This window comes from Nipponia nippon, unplaced genomic scaffold (genome assembly GCF_047370975.1).
Source record: "Nipponia nippon isolate SJK-2023a ecotype South Korea unplaced genomic scaffold, ASM4737097v1 scaffold_1, whole genome shotgun sequence".
Lineage (NCBI taxonomy): Eukaryota > Metazoa > Chordata > Aves > Pelecaniformes > Threskiornithidae > Nipponia > Nipponia nippon.
In genome coordinates this window covers 14,489,905-14,516,067 of record NW_028262290.1, presented here as the reverse complement: position 1 = coordinate 14,516,067, position 26,163 = coordinate 14,489,905, and the positions used below count along the sequence as shown (strand labels likewise).

The following is a 26,163-nucleotide window of genomic DNA, read 5'->3' as shown; positions in this document are numbered from 1 at the left end:
ACACAGTGCCAAGAGAAACGAATCCTAGGAGAATAGACAGGAGATGATTCTTGAGCAGCCAAGAGTAAGAATACTGCTCAGAAGAAAGAAATTGTGAAATATATTCAAAGAAAATGTAATTCTGATCGTATGGCTACTTCTGCTCTTTGACTGGGATGGGAGAAGCGAGGGACACACAGCATTATTTTTCTTTAGAAGTTTGTGTGAATCCACACTAGATCCTAGAAGTCAGTGGAAAGCTCTACATTTCCCTCCTCCTAGTTAAATTAAGCCCTTAAGAGGGTCCAAGCAGTTTTCATCCTGCTTTAGGACTGATCAAAAATAAATGCAGATTTGAAATCTTTGCTCTAAAAAGCAAAACATACTTGTAAATATGAAGGTATCAGTCTTTCTGCAGGTTTTATTGTTACAAAAACAAGTCTAGTTTGCGTTATCTTTTAGGGACTTCCATGTTGTTATAAAACTATTAATAGCTGTCATTGAATTTTTCAAAACATTGTTCACAGCTAAATGCTTCTTCCAGAGAATATCGGAAACCATATTTTATAACTTCTAATGCATTTCAAAATTCCTTATACCATTCTCTGTTTCCTGTAGAAACACCAATTTTGAAGACTGAACACACTTCCCTTTGCAAATTTATTTAATTGAGCTAGGCTTGCAGTCTTTTCTCTGCATATGTCTTAAAACTACTGTGATAGAGACACTACTAGTATCTTTATTTCAATGCCACCTAGCTGCCACATTTGCTTTAAAACTTAGTGTGATAGGGGAGCTGTTTTGGTCCTTGAAGCTTCAGGAACCATCTGGCTACACTGTGAAATAGGAAAGTATTTCCTTATCAGGTCTAAGGATGCATAGATGACATAATATGAGTTGACTATGTGGCTTATTTTATCATCGAAACACCCTTCTGGTAGAATTTTAAAAAGTCCTTTCCAGGTACATGGCAGATAATATTCTCCAGCCAGTTTTTTATGCCATATGATAACAGGTTTGAATCATAGTTTCCAAATTATGTAAAGCATAAGACTAGTAGTTCATGCTATATTCATTACTAAAATGGTGTCAGAAATACAGTTTCAGAAAAAAAGTACAAAATGAGAAAGACATGATTTTTTTTTTCTGAAGCTCTATGAGATCCCCAGGCCTAGAATGTTCTTTAGTGTGTGTGTCAGCATGAACACTTTTAAACCCTCTCTTTCCTTCTACTCTCACCTCCATATTCTGGTCTTGAGCCAGAGATAAGATCATATTTCTCTTTTTTAGGCTGTGTTGTAATTAAAGAATTGACTTATTACCAGGCTGTTCAGAGACCTATGCTTTATAGCATGTGGATACAAAATGTGCATCTTGGTTAATTTGCAAGAATACTTTATTAATGGTGTATTTTCTTCTACATCTGGTCAGTCTTTTTTCTATGATTTGCTTGCTTTCCAGTTTCCAAGTTATCTTTAGTTTTTGGCTCTCATTTCTGGAAGCTCTGAAGCACGTTCATAATGCAAACCACATGAGCATTCCTGCTGCTTCCTGAATCAGGACCTCAGTGATAGCTAGTACATACGTACAGTATTGCTGGGCAGAGAGATAGACTCTCAATCGCCATCTTTCAGCACTTAATCAGTAAGACTGTGAATAGTTGCAACCAGTGAGAACAGATGTAGAAGCGTGACCCATCTTGTGGTAGAGAAGTCTGACAGCAAACGCTCTCATTTACCTCACTAGGGCAGTGCTGTAAGTAAAATTCACTCAGAGGTGAAAATTGCAAGTACAAAGAGTTTTGCATTGCTTCTTCTTACTTTAAAAGTATTGTGAGACTAGTTGGATTTTTTTTTTTTTTTTTTAATATAGGGGACACTATAGCTCCTTTTCAGAAATAAGCCCTCCCCAGGGCAAATAAGGGAATTTTCTTCTAAGAAACCACTAGCACCGGTTATTAATTTAAGAAAAAACAAAGAACAAAAAGAAGAAAAAAAAAGTCTTCTAGATGAAATGGAACAGATTCATGAAGTACATATAAGAAGCTGATAAAATTGCTGATATTTCTCTTTTATAGGGCCTTCCTGGCAAAGATGGACCCACAGGCCCACAAGGACCTCCTGGCCCAATGGTGAGTATTGCCCATGGAATTCGTTACTGTAAAAGTCAGCAGTGTTTTGGGGGATTGTAGGTCACTCTGTTATCTAGGCTTCAGTGGATAGACCAAGGCCAAGGGTTCTCCTTGGAAGTGAAAATTCTCATGACGCACGGGGTTGGCAGAGAGCTGCTTATCCAGTGTCGTTTCTTTCCACTTTTACTTAGCTCAAGAAAAAATGTCTCCCATGGGAAAGGGAGACAGTTGTTCCATCAGCAGATTGATAGCTTGTTCTTAGTCAAGTAACTGCACTATATAAAGGAAACTTAATATATAAAGGAAATCTTAACATTTGAAACAAGACTTTCTTTTTGTAAGAAATTCCAATTAGGATCGTTAGTTGAAGTGAACCACCAAGTTTTGCTTGGTCTGGAGGCTGGAGGTGAGTGCAGGTATTGAAATGCTCTCATAGAGTAATCAAGCAAGACAGTAGAGGCCACATTCAGCCATCAAAGCAAGACGTGTGTTGCCTCCAGAATCAGTCTCATCCTTCTCAGCTAGGGCAGCTAGGCAAAGTTAATGCCTTCTTGATAGATTTAAGACGTTAGGTAAAACCACTGATGGTATTGAGTATTCTCCAAGCAATCCTGTTCTTATAAAGAATGTTCTGAGTCATCCCCCCTGAACGTTGTAGTAGCAACACAGGATTTAGTCTTGCAGTTCAGCAATCTGTGCCTGTTTCAGAAAGCAAGCAACACAAGTCCATTTTTCTCGAGTGCTTTTCTCAGAGCTGTGCTTTCGGTGCTCTTTTTCCTGCAACATGTACTTCCTAGTCCTCTCTCCCAGCATCTCCAGTCTTTGACTTGCAGAACTGTCTGTGTACTGTCTGCGTTGTGAACTTCCTCTCCATCACACAGTTATTTCTTCCATCAGGATTCATGGATGTTGATTGTCATCACCACTAAGTATTTTCTTTCTCTTCGTCCATGTAGGGCATACCTGGTGCTCCAGGTGTTCCAGGTGTTACTGGAAGCCAGGGGCCACAAGGTGATGTTGGAGCTCCTGTGAGTAAAATTAATTAATATTGCTATATTTGCTGTTGTGGATTAATTGGTTTCTGATTCTGGCTTCACTGCTTTACAGACCTCCTCAATATTTATAGCTTATGATCTGTTTGCAGTTCGTGGCCAAGCGAAACATCATATTGGTCTTTGTTCATTCTCCATAATTAAATTTATTTGTTGATCTTACATACAGTGTTTGGAATATAGGGATTAGAGAGTCAAAACACAAGATTAAAACACAGAATTTAAAAACATAACAGTATGTGAATTTGTAGTCTGTGTGTAATTACTTTCTCCTTTTTTTCCTTTGCACTTCAAGCAACTGTCAGGAAATTAAAGTATGCCATTTATTAACCTGAATATTTCCAAAATATTATTCTGATTTTTAAACTGTGAAAATATTGCATGAATAAAAAACTGGCTTTCATGATTACTCTGAGTTTACATCAGGCAACTGACTGACGATCAGGGATTTTTCTAGAATGTTATTATAAATTTGACCGTCAGTTTCACTGAGTGGAAAATTACACCCTCTATGCCGAAAATAAGTGTTAGGAACCTCTAATACTAAGTTTGTCTTTCAGATATTATTTTCTTTATAATAAAAAAAAACCCCAACAGTTTATCTAGAAGAAAGGAATACAACTATAAAATGGGTGTGTAAATTACATAAAAGAGAAGATTTACAGTGAATCTCTTTTTCTCTGTAACAGTTCAGATAATATTGTGTATTCACATTTTAACATTTCACCACTTGGTTAATTATAAAGCCTGCTCAATTTTTTTCCAGTGAATGTTCTGTTTCATTTTTAAAGGCATCAGAATGTGACAGTGTACTTCTGACTCAATTTTTAGAATAGATTTTTTTTTTCAAAATCCAGTTTGCTTTGGAGATTTAGCCCAATGCAAGCATTTTTATTTGGTTAAGTGGAAATGAAATGACTGATAATATATTAGCAAAGATAATAACCTAATGCCCAGTTCTGCATAGTTTCTAACTGTAATCATGACATCTACTAAGGAGATTTGATGAGCTATGGAACTTATTACTGTCAATGTATAACATGCTGACTATTCAATTCCTGTCCAAACACATGTTCCAGATATTGAACTAGATTTCCTAGAGTGTAGATATTCCTGTGAGTCATGTAAGACCTCTGCTGTGAATGTTTAGACTCTAGTAGTTCTGATAAAACAGCTAGGTGGGTAAAAAAATATTGAGTTTCAATAACTGTCTTTCCCGAAAGGTAGAGTAATAGAAAAGAGGCCTAGAAATAATCTTGCAGTCTTTGTAGGAGTTTCTTCTTTCCCAGGATAGAACAAGCTGTGCTTTAACCATGCATCAGTCAGCTGGTTACCTCTTCATGCAGACCTTCCCTTGCTTCAGGAGTTTCTGAGAGATGTCTAGCCTACCCCAGAAACCTCCATTGGTGAAGCTGTAGCTGCCCTCGACAACTTGTTCCAATCCATAATGATCCTTACCATCATTACAGTATTATGTTACCTTAAATGCCATACTTAATTTTCTGTGCAGTTTAATCCCATTGCTGACTCTGTTCATAGCGGATGCAGAGTCTCGGTGTGGCCGATGCTACAAATTTCAGACTGATATTTTGTCTCCCATCAGCCTTCTCTTTCTTATACTCAGTGATGATTAGACCCATTTCAGCCATGTGAAACGCATCATCTGGTGGCCTGCCCTTCCTGGCATTTTAAACAAGAGAATTCAGTATGTGACACACCCCCGAGAAAGTCACTGTCGCCATGTAATTGCCAAAGGTGAACATTTTGTTGAGTACTGAAATGGAAAACGTATATTCATTATTGTCACATAGCCTCCTGAAACCATGTTCCTTGTTTGGTTTTTCTCCTTTTACTGCAATGCTGCAAGGGAGGCAACATTTAGGTGTTAAAATTTTTGAACAAGAACAAAATGAGAATTAATTTTGTCTTGGATCTTTTTATAGGGTCCTCCTGGAGCTAAGGGTGAAAGGGGTGAGCGGGTAAGTCTATGTTCACGTTAGCCACCATTTTTTTCCTGTCTGGCCTTCTGTCTCATAAAAAGCTTTCTCCAACAATTTATGTTTCTTTGTGTTTACAGGCACAGTAGTTTTCTCTGTGCAATCAGGCAAACTTTCCTTCTTTTCCATTGTCTTATATACAGCTACAGTAATGTTTTCAGCGTGAGAAGTATATGGTATTAATCATGTCCCCAAGTCTCTCGTTAGGGTTATCTTCTCTGACCTCTGTTTGCTGGCTAAAAACAGTAATGGGAACCAGGGAAATCCCAAAACGTTTTTTGGCTTTTTTCTCATCTGCGAGGATATAATCTCTCAGGGATACTAAATGTCTTTTATTGCTCTAAGCATTTTCAAGACAGCAATGATGCAAAAAATTGTGTTATGACACTGTTGCTGCTGTTATCCAGGGTGATCTCCAGTCCCAAGCAATGGTGCGTGCTGTTGCTCGGCAAGTGTGTGAACAACTCATCCAGGGTAAGTACATCGATAGTTCATATGCTTCTGTTTCTAGAGTGGCTTTTTTCCTACCACAATTACTTATGAATATGATGCTTTTCAGAGCATCCAAGGGGATCTGTTCATTTTAGGCTAGGCAGTCAGGATTTATGTTCTGACCAGATTTATGTTCAAATGGATTTATGTCCAGTTAGAGCTGATTAGCATCAGGCATCTAAAAAAAAGTCTGAATTGTCTCCAATCTATTATATTATACAGATGCTTCTATAACAATTTTAAATTTTTATAGACATAAAATACAAAAAAAACCCCACCTCATCAAAGCAAGGAAATAAAATTCTACACAATAGTTCTTCCCCTTCTCTGTGTACTCCCTAAACCACTGTTTCTCCACCAAGTGCACAACTTCGTATTATCAAAGCACAACAGACCACAGCCTTGAGGACCTGCCAGTGCTCTGTTCAAACTTTGCTGAACCAGATTCTCCACTACAACTTGAAAATGAGGACGTTTTTTCCTGACAGGTCATATGGCAAGATATAACTCAATTCTGAACCAGATTCCAAGCCAGTCTGTCTCAACACGAACCATCGCAGGACCTCCTGGTGAGCCAGGTCGGCCAGGGGCTCCAGGGCCACAGGGTGAACAAGGATCACCAGGCATGCAAGGATTTCCAGGAAGTCCTGGTCAACCAGGAAGACCAGGAGAAAGAGGTAGGCTTCATACTTCACATACGAAAAAATATACCTCCCTTTCCTGATACATTCTGATGGCTTTTGTCTCCTATCTAAATGTGAGAACAGTTTTCTTGCTAGTTGATTGGTGAGCTCAACACAGACCATAATGAAAGCCCTGGAGACTCTCAAGTCATGAAGGTAATGCAGGCTTTGCCAGGTGTGATTTGGCAGGATCAGACAGAGGTTAAATGCCTAAACTGCTGAAGATTGGTGGCATCTAATTGGGCACATCACATCATACTGTCATCTTAGTAGGACTCTGAAGTAAGCTGGAGCTGTAAACGTATAAGCAAAGGAGCTTTTGGAAAACGCAGCTGCAAAACCAATAGATTTGTATTGGGGAAAGCTTGAGCTCTTCTGCTAAATTTGAAATGTGTCAGTCTCAAGATTTCTAAGTTGTGATAGTCTGAAAGGAGTAAGGTTGATAAGAAGAGGGAAAAAAATCCTAGTTTATGAGGGGCTGAGAGGATCAAGGAGAGGAAATGGTGAGGTCAGAGAGAAGTAATACAATTAACTGTTCATTTACAGTAATTCTCCTCTGTATTCTTATGTGTATGCTAGATCCCTTTCTCCTTTCCTCCTCTAGCATTGTCTAATAAAGAAACAAGCTCCATGTTTTGATTTGCTCTCTCTCTGTGCAACCCTGGCAATCTTTGGTGTACCAGAGTAGCACTAACAGAGGTAGTACTGAGCAGATCTGTGATTGTGAAAGTGCTTTCAAGACCATCACATGAGGAAGTGACCAAAAACCCAAGAGATAAATGTGATATTCAAGAGCTGTTGCAACATCTAAAATGGGATTTTAAAAATGAATTGCTATGAAGTCTGTTCAGTTCAGGAGCTTAATAGTTCCAGTTCACAGCAGCCATGATGAAAGCCTTTAAGTGAACCTGTGAGTCTGTGTGGGTCCTTTCTTCCCCTCAAGACTGTAATTCTAATTACCTTCTTGAAAAAAGAGGCAAGATTTAGGGTACTAGCCTCTCAGTCATGCTGCTGCCTGCTCCAGCTGTGCAAAGACCAGACACTGTCCAGAAAAAAGGAGGAATGAGGGGGTGGGAGGCAAGTAGGAAAGAAAATTGGAAGAGACAGCAAGTGAGGAACTGACTTTAAAAGTGGTGACCTGGAGAGACTGAATGCAGATTTCAGGGTAGTTGCTTAAAATACTTGTGTATTTTAACTGGCTTCTCAGGCAGGAACTGTTTAAGTACACAGAATATTTTGCTGAGCCTTCAGGAATGGAGGAACCAAAATGCCAGGCTACAAAAAAGGACACCCGTCCAGCATTTAGCATGTATTTTCCATTGTATTTGCTGTGCTGAGGCCCAGACCCCGATGTTGTACTACTGTGAAATCAGAGTGATTAGATATAGTCATTTAAATGAAACATGATGTGTGTTAGCTCACTGCTGATAATATCTGGGAAACAGCATTGGTAATAGATTGAGTACAGAAAAGGTAAAAGCACATTAAAAAAAGAATATGATTCTTTTCCTGTCTCTACAGATAACTGATGTTAGAAGGGACTGATTTTGGCAGGTAGTGCTTGTGGGGAGTTTCATACTTGGTAGGGAGCAAGCACTTATCGAGCATACTTCGAGAACTATAATCAGTCAGCCAGAGCCCTCTGCAGAGTTTCATAAAATGTGATGCCAAATGTTGGGAGCGTTTTACAGTATTTATAGCTTAAAATGAGATTGTTTTAAGAAAAAAGAATCTATGTGTAAACTTAAAGACAAAATAATTGGCTTTATTTGAGTGAAAAAGGTTTTTAGGACATTCACATAACTGGAGCCTTGCACAGAACCTGGAAGGAAGAGGAAGGAGCTCATTCAGAACCTAGGAAAAAATATAGAATAATTTATTAGTCCTTGAGCATTTCATTTCTTCAGAAGCAACTGAAATTTTAGATTGATAGTGTGTCTGATGTAGTAGCAGTTTATTTAACAGAAAGATACCTTTTGAGTTGTACAGACCCTCGGGATATTTCAGAATCTATTTCTAAGGAGTTGCTCTAAGCTAACCCCAAAATGCAGCAGTGAAAAGTAAAAAAATATTTTTACCAGCTTCATGCTTGTGGAGATTGTTTGGAAGTTTCTTGTGCATTCCCAATTCTCACTTGATTCCTAACTACATATCATACAGTGAAGTGGTGGACTAAAATTCCTCTGCTTCTGGATGGAAGGGTTTTTAGTTTCCAGCGAATACAGAGAGGAGGGTAAATGGACTCAGACCCCATCCCTTGCTGTGTTCTGAAGCATTGCTTGTATTTAACTTGTTCAGCAAGTCACCATGTATAGTCCTGTCCTGAAGATCTCCGGCCAGCCACTTGGAAATCTTTATGAACAATGTGTTTCATTTCGCTGATGTCATCAGCATTTTGGTTGTATATCAACTCAGTTTAATGTTCAAAACCGGTGCCAGATTAGCAACTCTGAAAGTCAGCCTCCACCTTTAGGTACACTGCAACAGTGACAGCAGTGTCCATAGGGTGTACTAAAAAGTAATAGACGTTAGAAGGGAAAAAAGACCGGTTGGTTTGTTTAGTAGAATATTGCTTTTTTTCCCTCAGAGTTCAAACCATTGGGGTTGCTGCAAGAACCTGTTGCTGGCTCTGAGCTGAGTGGCAAGGTGCTGGTAGAGTGGGAAGAGAAAAGGTGGGGGAGGCTAGACATTTCCTCCTGCTCACCTCTCTCGCCCACCACCCATTCAATCCCAGGCTGTGAGAAGGGGGAACTTCTGAAAGCAGCGTCTGGAGCTGGTTAGAAATCATGCACCAAAGAGAGCTTAACTGGAAAATATCAGCAGTGAGAGATCTTGACATCAGTGAACTTCCCTGCTAACTTGCCTGGCCAATAACTTCTCTTCCCTTGTTTACCTTGTCACTCTGCCAAGCGTCAATCAGATGTTTTGGAAGGAGGCTTGAATTGAGAGAGTGTCTTGGAGTTTTGTTAGAAACCTCCACTTGCACTTCTAGGTCCAGGGTGTCCCATTCCTGGATGTATTCTCTCACTACTGAGACGCACTGAGCTGGTCCTTCCAAGAAGGACCACCTCGGTGAGAAAGGGTAAGTCATTCTCTTGACAGATTGAGTTCTCGGTGTCTGTTGCCAGCTGAGATCTATTTTTTCCAGTGTAGACAAAAGTGAATGGATTAGGATCACACTAAGACGTTTGTTATTTAGTCTCCCCAGTTGATTATTGTTTTAGCCGTACACTGTGGGGTCTTATCTGTTGTATTTTTCTAATGATGTGAAAAGAAATGACTCTGGCAATCTCAATATCTGTTAGCAATATTAACATTTTATTGGTGCCCCAGCAGGCCATTTGAATTAGACCTGTGGTTTAAAGATTAAGGAGGCCACATTGTGTTATCAGTCCCCTATAGTACATAATCCCAGATAAATTACTAGAATTTTGCACTCTTACATATTTGCATAAATATAGGAGTTTGGAAAAAACCAAACCCAAACACTGATTATTCACAGCATTCAGCACTCATCTCTATTTTTATTTTAATTAGTGCACAGCAGTGGTTTCTATTTTTATTTCAGTTAGTTCAAACATCTTTTGTTTTGATTTTATGTTTATGAACTGGGACTTATATAACAAGTGTCTGGCTTCTGAGTGCTCAGGAAGCAGCTGGACTTCTGCAAGATAATATAAAAAGCAAAGATTCAGCGTGGGTTTTTCTTTTTTTTTTTTTTTTTTTTTAGTTATTTTTAGAATACATGGGTAGTTTCCTCAACTTTGAGGAAAAGGTAAAACCTGTAGTGAAAATTATGCTAAGGCACTGCTAGCTTTCAGATGCTGTGACAATGCAGTTGTTCTTCTACTGCTGGGTTGACTTCTGCTCTTATGATGTGCCTTGAAGTGATGCACAAAACTTACGGCTATTCACTCCACCTCACTACGATTAAAAGAGAATAAATATCTAAGCTGTCACTGGGAAAGTCGCTATTCTCAAGTACAGCTTCATCCATATTTGCTTTCTGGCTTCATATGAAAGAGTTAGTTAAACGTGTTATCAAAAGCCACATGTTTACAGCTCTGATGGCAAAATTTCAACGGGATTAAATGGAACTTTTGCCAGTTGAGTCAATTAAATATTTTTATTTCCAATTTTAGCTTCATCTGGATAAAAAAAAAAAATATCACCCTGTGTTATTATACATTATGGTTACAACTGAACATCTTTGAAAGAGGACATTTTTGGTAGCAGTTTAGTTTTTCTCAGTTGCAATACGCAGTTCTCCTCAAAGGACAGTATTCTCTTAAAGACATAGATAAGCAATACCTAAGATTTCCTTTCTTGCAGAAACCATGGACATTTAATTTTCTTTGCTAGAGAATGTGTTCATGATCTTGGTTTTGTTTTTAATAAGTGATGCTATCAGAGGTATCTTTAGCAGAGCACTGGAAATAATTGATTTCAGTTGCTTGTGATCTCCTTGGGGCTGAACCCAAGCCATTGCTTATTTTGGATGGGGACAAGAGATAAAAAATGTGGTTAGCGGGAAGGGGGAGAGACAGTTTGATGGTATTGCTGAAGTACGTCCAGAGCACTAATATGAAAACAGTTACTGGCATTTGAAGCCACTCTAACTCAAATGACAGTTTCCAATCCACACTTTTATCCCTGGGAGTGATTAACCATCGCAGTAACTTACATGGGGAGCGATGTCTTGTCTGCTTGACTTTCTGTAAGCTATGCTCTAATGAAATGCAAAGATGACCTTGATAGAAAGTGAAATAGGTGAATTTTGAATGTTCCGTCATTTATAGGAGGGAGACATTAACTGTGACCCAGAGGCCAGTGAATCTGTTAACTTACGCTCATTAAAGAGCTTTGGTGGAAAGTCCATTAGGGAAGCCCACGGAGTGCTCGATTTTAACTCACGTGAGTTTTGCCTTAGGAACAGGGTATTCTTGCTTCAGTGTTGATGTTCTCTTTCACTTGGGTAAACTTTACGGGAAGTTAGACTAAAAGAAACCTGAAGCAGACTTGTATCTTGGCCTTCAGTATGTTTGCTTTAGGAACTTGATATCCACGTGATTTCAAAGAAGGTTTGCCCTGCGCAAGAGCTTCATAACTTGTTCCAGAATGAACATTTTATTCTTAGCCTGAGTAGATTTGTTCCATATTTATCATTTCTTACTGCAGTTTATTCTGTGAACATCACACATGGCTGTGTGTTCTTGTGTGTGTAAAGAATAACAACTGAGCGCAGGGAAGGCTGTGATTTGAAAACATTGTGGCAATTGTCTTTGAAGTCACCATGTAATGTTATTGTACAGGAGGATAAGCAATGGTCCTTGTGCTAAATATCTGTGTAGATTCCAGACGGTTATCATGGGCCAGTCTTCTTACGATCAAAGCAATCCACACATACAGACTTTGCCTTTTGCAAACGGCAAGCATTTCCTTGCAGGGCATGTACGGTAAGAGACATTTAAATGAGTTTACCTTGTTAAAAGGCCTGCAGTAGAAGTAGTGAATTGCAACAGAGTCGTCTCTCCGTGTCTTTGAAGCAAGCCAGGGCTAAGCAAATTTTAGGTATCTGGAAACTGCATTTGGAATGCAGGACAAGAGGTTTGCCTGAGGAATTTGTCTTGAAAACGGATGGAGTTCAGTTGTTCATCACAGATGACGTGTTTTTTTGGCAGGTTCCCCCAGGAATATGAATGTAGGTTAGAGCATATATCTGCCACCTAGGATTGCTTCTCACACACACTACACAATGCAGTCATTCCTCAGAGGTTCTGGATAGCACTTCTGACTGAAACTGCAATCTCTGCTAACCAAATGCTGGATTGCAAACAGGACGTTCAGACTGGACTGGGAAGACAGTCTCTGATGGCAGGAATCCCATGTATTATGTTGCTAAGAATCCTAGAAGAAAAGATGTTAGCAAATTTCAAGATGCCTGAGTAATTTAAACACTTAAGACCCATTGACCTTCAGTGAGATTTAGGAGCTAGGGCTACCAAAGGCTGTGGATATAAAATTCCTGAAACTTACCTCTTGGACACTTTATAATCTGAAAAACTAAAACAGCCTGGGCAAGACCAATAGCTACCTCGTACAACCACGAGGCAAGGTAGGTGTACTGCAGTACGTTAGCGCACAGCAGTCAGACACAAGTTTGCTCTGCTGTTGTTCTGAGATCACCAAAGCGGTTGTATTGACGCGCTGCTGAGCCCTTCCTTAGCAACAAGGTTGTATTAGCTCCAGGCTGCACCTTCACCAACCTGGTCACACTGCTTGTAGTAATCTCATAGTTTGGCCAGAGGTTGCTCATTATCTGCCTGCAAAAGGCTGGTAGGAACTAACTGAGTTGTAAGATGAAGCTGTGGTGTACAAGCAAGATAGCAAATAGGAAGATTAGATGTGAAGGAGGCTTGATAGAAGAGATGGCGGTCCTAGTTCCTCTCCAGCTCTTCTGCAGTGGTTAAATGGTTAGAGCACAATTTCAGGAAATTTGAAGCTGCATTCTTTTCCTACCTACTACCACAACTGGGAGAAAGTCTTGTGGTCCAGTTTGATGAATATATTTGTCTGTGTTTTGGATATTAGATATTAGGTCTGAAAAAAGGCCTCCCTCTCCCTGAGAAGTTTTTGAGCAGTTAGGCTAGAGAGCCATTCTTAATCTTTGTGGCCTAATGCATCCTGAGGTGGTAGTCACTGTGAAGCGTCCCTGGAAGTCAGCGTGAAGTGCCAGTCATGGGATAACAAGCTATGCGATCAGAAATCTGGCTACTGAGCATGACAGAAGCAAGAATTTGCCAGGAAGCTTGGCAGGTGATTCGGGAAATGAAGAATTATGGTAATCAAATCAATGTGTTTGTATTGGGTCGAGCTGGGATGGAGATAACTTCAGAGGCATGTGTTAGAGTCTCCAGGTCAGAGCATATTCTGGGGTGCACGCTGGCACTTGGGTTCCTACACTGGTCAAAGGAACATTTGGTAACACTTCTAACGTGCTGACGTAGACAGGGAGTAATGTTAGACGCAGAAGATACTGATGCAGCATTGCAGTCATCAAATGACTAAACAGCCAGGACAACCAAACACAAAGATTTCACTTTTAAAAATAGTTTTATAAATATTTTGTTATCCATAAATTCAGGGATGATATGTACAAGACCTTGCTCTGTCTTGCTGTCGTGGTTTAACCCCATCAGCAACTAAGCACCACACAGACACTTGCTCACTCCCCCCTGATGGGATGGGGGAGAGAATCAGAAAAGTGAGAAAACTCGTGGAGTGACACAAAGACAGTTCAATAGGTAAAACAAAAGCCGCAGACACAAGCAAAGCAAACCAAGGAATTCATTCACTACTTCCCATTGGCAGGCAGGTGTTCAGCCATCTCCAGGAAAGCAGGGCTCTGTCACGTGTAATGGTGACTTGGGAAGACAAATGCCATCGCTCTGAACGTCCCCCCATTCCTTCTTCTTCCCCCAGCTTTATATGCTGAGCATGACGTCATATGGTGTGGAATATCCCTGTGGTCAGTTGGGGTCAGCTGTCCTGGCTGTGTCCCCTCCCAACTTCTCGAGCACCCCCAGCCTCCTCGCTGCTGGGGTGGTGTGAGAAGCAGAAGAGGCCTTGACTCTGTGTAAGCACTGCTCAGCAATAACTAAAACATCCCTGTGTTAGCAACACTGTTTCCAGCACAAATCCAAAACACAGCCCCATACCAGCTACTATGAAAAAAAATTAACTCTATCCCAGCCACAACCAGCGCACTTGTCCAATATCCTCTAGAAGCAAGAAGGAAATACCTGCTATTTGCAAAGTAATGGTGTAAACATCACCCGGATGATCACACCTGCTCTCTTTCGCCACTTCCTGCTGATTCAGTTTGGCCATGGTACTTCTTTTGGTGGCCAAGTCTCTCCTGTAAAAAACAGCGTTACTAGAGTCACTTGGAAAGCCCTGGAGACCCGCTAAGGGAAAATGCTGTGGGTTATAGTTGTATCATTTCTCTATGATAAAATAACGGGTCACCAAAAGACATGTTCTTTTAACTCAGCAACAAAATTGTGCAACCAAAGGAAATAAAAGGTGCAAAATGGAAACGGGACATACTTAAACTATGCCAGAACAGTGGCAAAAAGCCCTGTAGAGGTAAGACAAAGAGCTCATCATGCTTTGGTTAAAAATGATGTGCTCAGTGTGGAGTTACTGATTGCAGTGGTGTGGCCTGTGTTTCCCAGGTCATTGGGCTACATGATATATTGCCCTGGAAGCCACCTGTTCTGTAGAAGACCTAGAACTCCTCAGCAAATACCGAATCCCCTGTAATTCAGTAGACTCTTATTTTCTAAACGCAATGTGAGCAATTTTTTGTCAGTGATGCGTTTTAATTACTTTTTCCCTCCCCCCCCACAGTTAAGAACTTGTTCTTATTTATTTGCTTCCATCAGAAATTAGCTTAGGAAGGAAAAAAAAAAATCTTCTGTGGCTCCTTGCAAAAATGAGGTGTCCTTCAGATGTTTTTCCCTAAGAGGTAATAGTTACCTGAGCAGAAGGGAAGGAAGGAGGCCAGTCAGTTGAAATTGTAGATACTGCCTCATCAAGGGCAGCAGCTGTTCTCTTTCTGCTTTGTTTTTGTGAAGGTGCTCTATATTGGCTTTGATTCTGTGAAAGTGTGGGAGCTGCGAAGCAGTGCGAGCAATTACTAGTGCTGGGAGGTCTGGAAAATGGGGGGAAAGTCCCACAAACCAGCCTGGATTTGGTGTCTTTGAACCATCCAAATCAAACACAGACTTTATGAGAGTTTCCAAGACGCCGGTGGAAACTCAGGGTCTGGAATTTGCAGTTTTGACACCTACTTTAGTTCGACACCGTTCATTGTGATCGCTGCACATAGAAAGTGTTTTTATAGGATGCCATAGTGGTAGTGGAGAAGGAGGTGGAAAGCTGGAAGAAGGTAGTGCCTTCTCTGGATTACTAGATCTTTGATCTCCATGGATCAGACCCAACAATAAAAATTTAGGGCCATGAGCAAGTGCAGGAACACAACTGGATGATGCTGGAACATCAGAATTTCGTGACTGGGAAACTCTTAGATCGGGCTTCATTTGGGGGGACAGATTTTGACTGTGCTGAAACTCCTTTCTTGCGTTTTAGCAAGACCCTGCAATAACCCACGATAACTCTCCCCATTTATGCATAGAACCATCTTCTGCTGAACCACCGTTTGGTGGGTGAATGTTTGAACGAAAATTGGCTGTAGCATTAAAAACTTGACTTTTCTGGGCCGCACAGTAACTTACAGACAGCGTTGTGGTGCTCTGAGGATTCTTCTGACTTACAGTAGTTGTACCTCGGTATAGTCCAGAGGCAGCTTTCCAGCAGGCAGTGCAGCCTGGAGCCTGGCCGATGCCTCTGCATACCACCTCGATGAAACCTCCATGGCAGCGGGAATGTTTAAGACCCCAGGAATGCCATGTTTCCCTTGAGAGGCTGTCAGGGAAGGAAGGGAAAAAGAACCAAATAATTCTTTATTTTTACCTCCTTCCTTCTCTGCCATCTGTTTTTAGATGAAAAATAACATATGGAACCATAATCCTGGTTAAATAATAAACACTGCACACAGTTTTGTTCAAACTGTGACGCTGATCAGAGTACTATTTCTTCAGGTTTACCAGGCGAGAAAGGAGAAAAAGGCAATCCAGGTGTTGGAACACAAGGACCCCGAGGCCCACCAGGATCTACAGGTAAAGTTGTTACTTTTGGGACACCTGCATTAGACCACTCTGAACTGGGTGGAAAGCAGCTACGACCTGCATGGCTCTGTCCTCCACTTCTCAGGCTTAAGCAGCAGCAAAGTCAGTACTTACGAACTGTCATAATTTTATTACTATGTAGTATGACCTTGTGACGTGTCACGTGATGGTGTCATCAGTCACAAGTATTTTCCTTTTCCCTGCGATAAACTGCTTTTCCAAAACCACATTTTTTAATGTTTAATGATTTTTTTTCAGAGATGGAGTCTGGAAGGGAAAAAATTAATCTGGATTAATTGCATTTGTTTTCCCATTGACTCAAGGTCATACCTAACTGTAACTTGACAGAGAAATGTATATTAATTAAGCACATTAATCACAGGGATTTATATTTAGCTCCTGAAAAAGCACCGTAAAATTGCATTGCCTCCGTTAGGATTTTCTGGCCATTAGAGCACTGGTATCCAGGCACAGCATTACCCAGAAACTGTATCAAAAGGGAGCGGGTGAATCAGGAGCTGCACAGGCATCCAGGGCTCTCTTCCCCCCATGAAACTGCCTTTCCGAACGTCTGACGCTTGGTGAAACATTTGCTCTAGTATAAATTTCTGGAAAGCTGTCTCTGGCATGGAAGAAGAAGCAGTGGCCAGAGAGGAGGCTCGTCGGGAGCGGGTTCCTTGCCAGAGGAAGGCTGCAGCCTTTCCCTCGGCTTGCCCGGGGGAGTCGGAGCCAGGATGCCCAGCTCCTCTGCTCAGCCCATCTCCTGGAAGTGTTTGTAGCACGCTCAGTGCCGTGGTTTCCAAGCACCCGGCCTGCCAAGGTGGCCTCAACTCGCTGCTTTATGAAAGGCGCTGCTCAGATGTTTCATCTCCCCCTTCTACGCAGGACCTCCAGGAGAAAGTCGAACTGGCAGCCCGGGACCACCAGGTTCTCCAGGCCCGCGAGGTCCCGCCGGTCACATGGGGCCCCCGGGCTCGCAGGGGCCTTCTGGCTCGCCAGGCTACTGCGATCCGTCCTCCTGCGCTGGTTACGGCATGGGAGGTGAGTAGTCAGGGGTCGGGGCGGCTGCCGTTTGCAGAGGCGGGGGTGATGTTTTCTAACAGCCAAAGTAAGATGGAGGCTACCGGTGAACCTTGCGCTAAAACGTGGTAGCTCCCTAAAACGTGTGTGTCCAGTGCTGCCGTACCTTGTGGGGCTGCAGCACGAAGAGAAGGTGACCCCAGCAGAGTGAGCAAAGGAAGCCGCCATCTGACCCCGGCCTGTGAAACAGGTCCCGCGTAGTGGGTTTTTGCCCTGTGCGTGTTTGTGTAGTTGTACGAGCCTGCTCCACCTCAGCTGAACAGTCTGTGCGTTCCACCCCCACCTCCTCACGTTCCTGACAGCAGAGTTTTTACGTTTGTAGTTTTTCAAACGTGTTGCTCGACTTCCTCTCCCGTGTGCCTCCGAATGGCATGAGAGCATGACCCTTACTAAACCCCTGGTAGCGTAACCTGACACAGGGATGCACGTGTCCGTCATTAACCAGCGAAGCAATCTGGAGAAAATGATCCTTTCTACATCTTCTCTGTGTCTTACTTTCCCGTCTCGTTATAGCACGGAGAGGCCATGGGAGGAAGTTAACACAGTTACCAAAAACTATGTCGCCCAACCTAAAATCAAAATTCATTGGTAAAGCGCTAGTTACGACAAATGTTACACATAAGGCATATTTGTTTGATGTTGACGGTTTAATCTGCCCGTGAGCCGATTTGTATGTTTTACTTACCTGAATGTTTTTGTTGTCGTCTCTTCCTATCCTTTTCTCCTCACTTCCCCTGCCCGTCGTTCCTCTCCTGTTCGAAGGCCCAATCCCTTACAATGGCTACCAATCCAGAAGGTGAAAGGCTCATTCTGGTTCAGGTCTCATTTGGCTGAAGGTCAGAGATGGATGCTGAACTGCTCTCTGCTTTCCATCAGCGATATTCACTACCACTAATGAACTCCCTAGCTGCTGTACATGCACTTAGCTTCCTTGCACTGCTAAAAAATCTCGCCTGACCCATTTTGCCCGTTAATCGTGTATTCTAGCCCATAACTGGAATAAGCTAAAGCAGGCAGATTGTGCGGTGTATAATACGCACAGTGTTACAACTGGACGTTTGACAAATTCTGGTGGTGGTTTCCAACTAACTTGGCTGTCTGTTGGTGGGCTTCCAATCGCTCCAGCTTATTAATTTTGTTAAATGTTTTCACTGTTCCTTTATGTGAATAAAAGATGTGTATTTAAAGATTATATATATATATATATATACTCACACGCATTATATATAAATATATCTATATCTAAAATGTCAATTTCCTAATGAGTGCTTTAATTTTCTGCCCCCCTTCTCCTGTGTTAACCGTATGCGTACTCTTGGTGGTGGTGGGTTAAGGTGGATACGGTGAGCCAACCGATCAAGACATCCCCGTAGTGCAGTTGCCACATAACTCCTACCAAATCTATGACCCCGAGGACCTTTACGATGGTGAGCAACAGCCGTACGTAGTTCACGGGTCCTACCCCTTACCGTCCCCATACTCCCAGTCCTCCTATCCATCACCTCATCTTGCTCAACCAGAGTTTACTCCTGTTCGAGAAGAGATGGAAGCCGTTGAACTGAGATCCCCAGGAATCAGTCGCTTCACAAGGAAGATAGCCAAAAGGAGCATCAAGACTCCAGCACGCAAAAGGGCGAACGGAAAAAAACCCTCTCAATGAACTGTTTAAAAAAGGGAAACATTTGATCCGCATCCGTGCTTGGCCTTTTGTCCAGGTGCCTAACCTGTCACGGAAGATGTTTACAGGCTCTTATATTAAAGGAGAAAAAAACCGTACATGGCCAGGTGACACGACAAATAATGGTAATTATCTTGCATGCCAGAAGCTTAGTATGTTAGTGGGTCGGTGCTAGATGATGATGAAGGGTCACTTGTAGATCTTTCTCTGGAGTACTGTTCCGTATGCTCTGCAACCTGTCTCTCAAAACCCGCAGCAGGCTGTTGGCGTACGTAGAACCATTCCGAAAAGTTAATGTGTTGGTTTTTTTTTTTTTTTTTAATCCATGTTTTTCCAGTTGATTATGTTCTGGTAGTTTTGGATGAATTGCTTGACTAGCAGAGTAACCCTACTAAATTCACCGGAGAACAATGCATAATCTGGTTGCCCTGAACCCAGCTATTACTTTTGCAAAGAAATCTTATGTTAATGGAGTATTTTTTTAACCCACATTATATAAATACACAAGAATGTTGCGTGGGAGCACACTGATAATTTATTGTGAACCTCTCTCATTTCTGTTTTGTATGCAAATAAAAGTGGCAAGCTTTTATACGTTAATTCCGTATTTGATTGATTGATTTTTTTAACTTGGAACAATTGTATGGATCTTTGGGGAAGAGAATGTAAAGAGAAGAAAAAACATTTTCCTTTTTCAACACTTTGGGCAACAGTTTTATTTTGAAGGCTATAGGCACTTAGTATGAACAGCATTTAGCCTTAGTTTTAAAATTATATATGAATAAGTGTAGAGTAACTCTGAGATGAGGTGGTCGTACCGTCTACGGAGGTGAGATTTTGCACGTTGACGCGCCGAAGCCGACCGACGGGCAGGTACCGGCGCGAAGGCAGCTTGGGTCAGCCGCCGACCAGAGGAGGGAAAAGCCCCGACCCCGCCACCGAGGAGCACACAGCGACTCAGTACGTTACAACAAACCAGGGAAACTGCAAAGTGCCTCGATACGAACAGCTTTGAACAGCGCTATGGAGACTGAGCACCAAGCAGGATTTGAAGTAGAAGCTCAGAAATGTTCACTGAAGTTGAAAGCGTAGCTTTGGAACACTTGTAATCCAGCCCGAAAAAGGTGGAGCGAGGATGGCCTGCGGATGCCAGGGCTGTGTTCTGCTCGCCCCTGGCCGGGGTCGGGCTGGTCGTGCTCAGCAAGGGGAGCCCTGGCAGCTTTCGCTTCTGGCCACTGCCAGGTGCTCTCTTAGCTCAGCAGGACGAAGCCAAACTGGTGCCTTTGCTGCCTAACCTCAAATTATCCGGGCTAGAATTCAGCCTCGTTAGTAACACAAACCATTTATACGCCCACAGCTGTCGATATCCCAGGGCAAGTTCGGGCTAGGCGGCTCTGCAACTTCCTGGGCTGTCTTTCTCTTTTCCCATTACTTCTCTCCCCCCTAACTCCCACCACTTCCTTGGAGAAAGGTGAGCAAAGCTGATGGAAATGTGAGTTGAATGTCATTTCTTTCCCTGGACTTGCATTTAAAGTAGAAGAAGGTAGAAAAGCATCGCGTAACTCACGGACTTGAGCTGTAAGCCGCTTAACCCCAGTTTACAGAATACTGAGCACGGCTGTGTGTGCACGCATGTACGTAGCACAGCCTGGCAGACACGGCTGACGGAGAGACTACTAAAACTAGATACAGGTTAGGGGCGCATCACATGATTAATCTACCTGCTTGCACTTGGCTGTGTGAACTTACCCCAGCTGGTACTCTGTACCGCGTCCAGCTCTGGGGCCCTCAGCACGGGAAGGACACGGACCTGTTGGAGCGGGTCCAGAGGAGGGCCACAAAGATGATCAGAGGGATGGAGCACCTCTGCTATGAGGAAAGGCTGAGAGAGCTGGGGTTGTTCAGCCTGGAGAAGAGAAGGCTGCGGGGATACCACATTGCAGCCTTTCAGTACTTAAAGGGGGTCTATAAGAAATATGGAGAAAGACTTTTTAGCAGGGCCTGTTGCGACAGGACGAGGGGTGATGGTTTTAAACTAAAAGAGGATAGATTCAGACTAGAGAGAAGGAAGACATGTTTTACAATGAGGGTGGTGAAACAGTGGCACAGGTTGCCCAGAGAGGCGGTAGATGCCCCATCCCTGGAAACATTCAAGGCCAGGCTGGACGGGGCTCTGAGCAACCTGATCGAGTTGTAGATGTCCCTGCCCATGGCAGGGGGGGATGGACGAGATGGCCTTTAAAGGTCCCTTCTGTGATTCTATGACTGTGATTCTATGACTGATTCTATGAACCCCTGCCCCCTTCCCCACGTGTTGTGCCAACACCTTCTGGAGTCCTCCCCGTGACGTGCCAAAGCGTAGGGCCTGTGGGAGCGACCCGAGAAGGTCACTGATGGAAAATCAGCGTTCAGGCGCTTCTGCCTGTGTTGCCTCAGCCAGGCTTTGAGCCTGCCGTTACCGTTCATAGCTAATCTGCACCCCCGGCTGGCTGCCCAGCAACGCTACAGCCAACCCTCAGGTTCCTGCGGGCCCAGGCAGAGCGGCGGGGCAAAACCAGGGACGCAGGGAAGACAGCACAGCCGCAGTCAAGCGCTGCAAAACAAGGCAATTGGTGTTACTTGCCCCGCATTTGAAATAAATGAACAGCACCGGCCTGAGCAAACCCCCGAGGCTGCCCGTGCTGCGCCGCCGGCGCCCCTCCGACAGCCCCTGCACGGGCTGGGGGGCGGCTGGAAGCAGCGCGGCTCCCTTCTGCCGGCGGGGAGCCCGGTGCCCCCGGCTGCGGGACAGGCACCCGACCGGCTGCCGCCGCCGCCATCTGCCCCTCGTGCCGTACGGGGCCTACATGCACCGAATCAGAGAGATTACTTGGGGCTATTAAAGTAGGCATACTCACCACAATGTTGTTATAACTTAATTTATGTACTAAAGCACAACCTTTAATGGCACTAGTTAACGTGCTTTAACTTTCTATCTATACTGACGTTTACTGGCACCCCGCTAACCGGAGTGCTGCCTGTATCGCTGGTCATACGTTCACTTGCTGGGTATACCTTGGTAACAAAAAGTAACTGGTGGGCACTACCAAGTTACACAAATATTATTCAGGATTTGTATGTTCGCCAAAAAAAGTAAGACACAGACACATATGGTCAACGTTTTCTCCAAAATCCAGTCTCCGAATAATCAGGAGTGTCTTGTATTTTTCCAGACGGCCCAAGAAACTGAAGTTGCTGACTGTGAAGTATTTAACACATGATGAACAGCTGATGCCACCCAGATCTTGCCAATAAAGTATATGTACTGAGTCCTTACACAAAAAAGAGCATTTACTTTAACCTACTGCTTTTAAAAATACTTTTACTAGTTAATTAAATGTGGTTACTGACTTGGAAATGAAGTCTGCACGTTCACTGGATAGGAACGTTTCCTGGGGTAAGCGCATCGGAATGCCAAAGAAATGCCCGCTACCAAATCGTTATTTCATATAGTGAAATATGATTATAAATAAAACGTTTTTCCTCCTATATGATGCTTGTATACAATGGATACAGGAAACACAAATTTTCCTCACCGAACATTGTAGCACTTGGCAGACAAGGTACCAGCTCCTTCTCCTATACAGAAAACAACAGGTGCTTCATTTATTTACACAACAGCTTTGGCTTGAAGGTTGTGCAGAAAAGCAGTAATGAACTTCAGCGAAGTAATTTGCAGAAGGAAAATAATTTTTAAAACTTATTTTGCATCATTCAACACCTCAGTTTAGTTCCCTCATTTGGTTTCTATAAGAAAAATGTTGCTGCTTCATTCTTTAATACATTCTTTAAGTAAGGCAGGCGCGTTCCTGTGACTTGAATCAAAATCAGACTTGGGCTTAAGAGGAGGAAAAAAGGAAGAGCATCTCCATATGATCTGCCTTCCCTGTCTGTTATTTCAGTAAGCTCTTTAACAAAATCCACGCTGTGTGGGGCTGTCAGCAGACCTGCTCCTGTAGAAGAAGAGCCACTTAAGAAAATACGCTGCGCAGCCCCGAACGGACGCTCTCGTTGGTAAACAGCACTGCGAGTCCCAAGCGTGCCGCCTTCAAAGCTGTGCCCAGGCGGAGAGGCGTTCTGCTTGCCTGCTTGCTTAGGCAGACAGAGCGTTACAGATATCAGCTCTCCTGCTGACAACCACGTAACGTCTCCATATGAAGAATGAAATAGTATTAGGAATATATTTAATACCATTCAGCATCTAGAAAGTAGAGGAGAGTCAACCCTGATGTTGTCATTCAGCACACTAGAAATTTAAGTGCAGAGCAGACTAACAGAAGTCTGAAAAACAGTAAGATTACTAAAAAAAGAAATTAGTTCTCATTCTGTTCATTACTTGCCTACGTTCCTTACGCCGCTCCTGGAGGTACACCTTTCCCACCAACACGGCTTGCTGTTTGGATGCAATCTAGCAGCCAGTATCGCCTCTGAAATGCACGCTGTCCTTGCTGCTCTGCAGTATTCCAGCAATATGTTCTGTTGGAACGGAAACGTCACTGCTCCAGCATCCAAGAGATTCCAGACGCTGTAAAATGCCACAATCTTCTTCCCTGTAGCAAACAGGCCCTCAGGAAGCACAGACTGATTTCTCCTCAGCTTCATTTTTGGTGTTCCAAGCACACCATGTGGCATTCCATATCAAAAGATGGCCAAAGCTTCAGGGTGAAAAATTATGGTCAGTGACCAACTACTTCTTCGTTCATAATGAACAGGCTAAACTACAGGCAAAGCATGTTGTGCAGAAGAAGAAGGTCTTTCGAGAAGGTCGATGAAGACTGCGAGATAGATAAACTCCCACAGGACATAAAAAATGACCATCAGAACTCTCACCACCTCCTCATTCCTCCAAGATGCATCTTCTATCAATCAATATTTTTCTTATCTCTAACAGGACTACAGTATGCATGCACACATATTTGGTACCTGCACTCCTTCCTCTGAAGAGTTATGTTTTTCTAATGTCATTTGGCTCTGGAATAAGTTTGATTTTGCTTACCACCACCACGGTAATTCAGTGGGTATATTCACCTAAAAAGACAAGGAAACTGCAGGCCTGCATAGACCTGCATTCAGCAAACCCTAACCATTAATTTCATACAGCGTACACATTCCGCAGTCTAGAAAAGGCTTTCAGAAGAACCGCACAGTATATTACAGAAGGAATAAACCGCTCAAACCATTGGTTTTTTACATCCCCCAAAGAGAGAACGAGTTCTGCATGAACAATTCCCTTTTTCTGAACTAGGACTGGCATTCTCTCATTGATCAGGGTGTGTGTGTAAGGATGGCTCACCTGCTTCAGCAGAAAAGCAACTCAGAACATTTACCGACAGTGTGCCGTTCGTGGCAGCTCTGCGACTGCAATTATTCTCTGCTCTTATTGCATGGAAATCAAGCTTTGCTACTTCTAGAGTGAGAGACTTCATTTCAGTAAACAATGTACTGTTTCCATGAGATGGAAAAAATGTATCAATTCTTTAATAACAGTATTAAAGCAAATGTAATTTACAAATACCAGCTCATATAACCCGGAGTACAGGTGGCATTAACAACATAATATCTATTCTTAGCTGTTTCAAATACAATAATTTTATAATCTTTCTAAATAAAGTTTGCTAACACCTGTCAAAAACATTCTGTATAGAAGGGTTGACTGAGATCCACAGAGGCTTCCGTGTCAGAAGAAGTTTTTTCAAGGAGGAGAGACATTCCTGGTGGCAGTTCTTCTTTATTGTTATTACTTCCTTCGAAAATCTTTAGGTCTGGGGGGAAAAAAAAAGGTGCTTTAAGAAATGTATGGGAACTACAGCGGCTTTGCTTTAAGGATGAAATAACAGCCATATCTATTTTTATTTACTTATTCTGGTGTTTGAAGTTTTTTGGTGATAAGTATTTTCTGGATTACATTAAAAGGACAGACAATTCAAAGCAGTTTACTAGGACCTCTAAGAATTTACAGACATCAGGACTGGTTGGTCAAGGTGTTTCTTACGAGCCACTCCTACTTTCCTAAGCAAAACAAAAAGCATCTCAATGCAGTCTCACAATGACTTTAAACACTAGTATTAATTTGTCTCTACTTTTAAAAAATTAATAACCCACGCATAAGATGGCAAGTTTTCAGTTAACAGCATAGCCCACCACAACACTACTAAAATAATTAAAACCGATGATTTAAAAGAAAAACCTACTTTGAATCTTAAAGGTTCTGCAATCTCTTCTGCTTGGATGGCAAATGTGGAAAACATTAAGACAACACACTGCTGTTTGCAGTCCTCTGCCGTTTCCTACGCAAGCACATGTCACTCACTCTGCCTGCCACACACAGAATCATAGAATCATAGAATCGTCAAGGTTGGAAAAGACCCTTAAGATCATTGAGTCCAACCGTTAACCTAGCACTGCCAAGTCCATCACTATACCATGTCCTCGAGCACCACGTCTATCCGTTCTTTAAATACCTCCAGGGATGGAGACTCAACCACTTCCCTGGACAGCCTGTTCCAATGCTTGACAGCCCTTTCGGTGAAGAAATTTTTCCTAATGTCTAACCTAAACCTCCCCTGGTGCAGCTTGAGGCCGTTTCCTCTTGTCCTATCACTTGTTTCTAGGGAAAAGAGACCAACCCCACCTCGCTACAACCTCCTGTCAGGTAGTTGTAGAGAGCAATAAGGTCTCCCCTCAGCCTCCTCTTCTCCAGACTAAACAACCCCAGCTCCCTCAGCCGCTCCCCATAAGACTTGTGCTCTAGGCCCTTCACCAGCTTCATTGCCCTTCTCTGGACACGCTCCAGCACCTCCATGTCCTTCTTGTAGTGAGGGGCCCAAAACTGAACACAGGATTTGAGGTGCGGCCTCACCAGTGCCGAGTACAGGGGCACTATCACCACCCTGGTCCTGCTGGCCACACTATTCCTGGTACAAGCCAGGATGCCATTGGCCCTCTTGGCCACCTGAGCACACTGCTGGCTCATGTTCAGGCGGCTGTCAGCCAGCACCCCCAGGTCCTTTTCTGCCAGGCAGCTCTCCAGCCACTCTTCCCCAAGGCTGTAGCGTTGCATGGGGTTGTTGTGACCCAAGTGCAGGACCCGGCACTGAGCCTTGTTGAACCTCATACAGTTGGCCCCGGCCCAACGATCCAGCCTGTCCAGGTCCCACTTCAGGGCCTTCGTACCCTCCAGCAGATCGACACTCCCACCCAACTTGGTGTCGTCTGCAAACTTACTGAGGGTGCACTCGATCCCCTCATCCAGATCATCAATGAAGATATTGAACAAGGCC

General features: G+C 42.9%; 2 protein-coding genes across 8 annotated transcripts in view; one reads left to right on the top strand and one right to left on the bottom strand.

Annotated features, from left to right (window-relative positions):
• The window catches only part of COL14A1 (collagen type XIV alpha 1 chain), a 129,868-nt gene extending 110,430 nt beyond the window's left edge, over nt 1-19,438 (top strand). For 3 of the 7 annotated variants that reach the window (XM_087746995.1, XM_087746982.1, XM_087746988.1), the window contains 8 exons: nt 2,057-2,110; nt 3,067-3,138; nt 5,106-5,141; nt 5,567-5,633; nt 6,140-6,328; nt 16,000-16,077; nt 16,972-17,127; nt 18,501-19,438. In XM_087746995.1, the coding sequence (XP_087603121.1) occupies nt 2,057-2,110; nt 3,067-3,138; nt 5,106-5,141; nt 5,567-5,633; nt 6,140-6,328; nt 16,000-16,077; nt 16,972-17,127; nt 18,501-18,826 (978 nt within the window). In that variant the 3' untranslated portion in view covers nt 18,827-19,438. Of the gene's footprint in view, nt 1-2,056; nt 2,111-3,066; nt 3,139-5,105; nt 5,142-5,566; nt 5,634-6,139; nt 6,329-15,999; nt 16,078-16,971; nt 17,128-17,928 lie in introns of all 7 variants that reach the window. The other 4 variants (XM_087747008.1, XM_087747000.1, XM_087747022.1 and 1 more) reach the window with 3 other exon arrangements.
• A 4,885-nt stretch (nt 19,439-24,323) lies between these two features.
• MRPL13 (mitochondrial ribosomal protein L13) overlaps nt 24,324-26,163 on the bottom strand; it is a 41,024-nt gene continuing 39,184 nt past the window's right edge. The window contains exon 7 of the mRNA XM_087746972.1: nt 24,324-24,645. Within this exon, the coding sequence (XP_087603098.1) occupies nt 24,621-24,645 (25 nt within the window). The 3' untranslated portion in view covers nt 24,324-24,620. The remainder of the gene's footprint in view (nt 24,646-26,163) is intronic.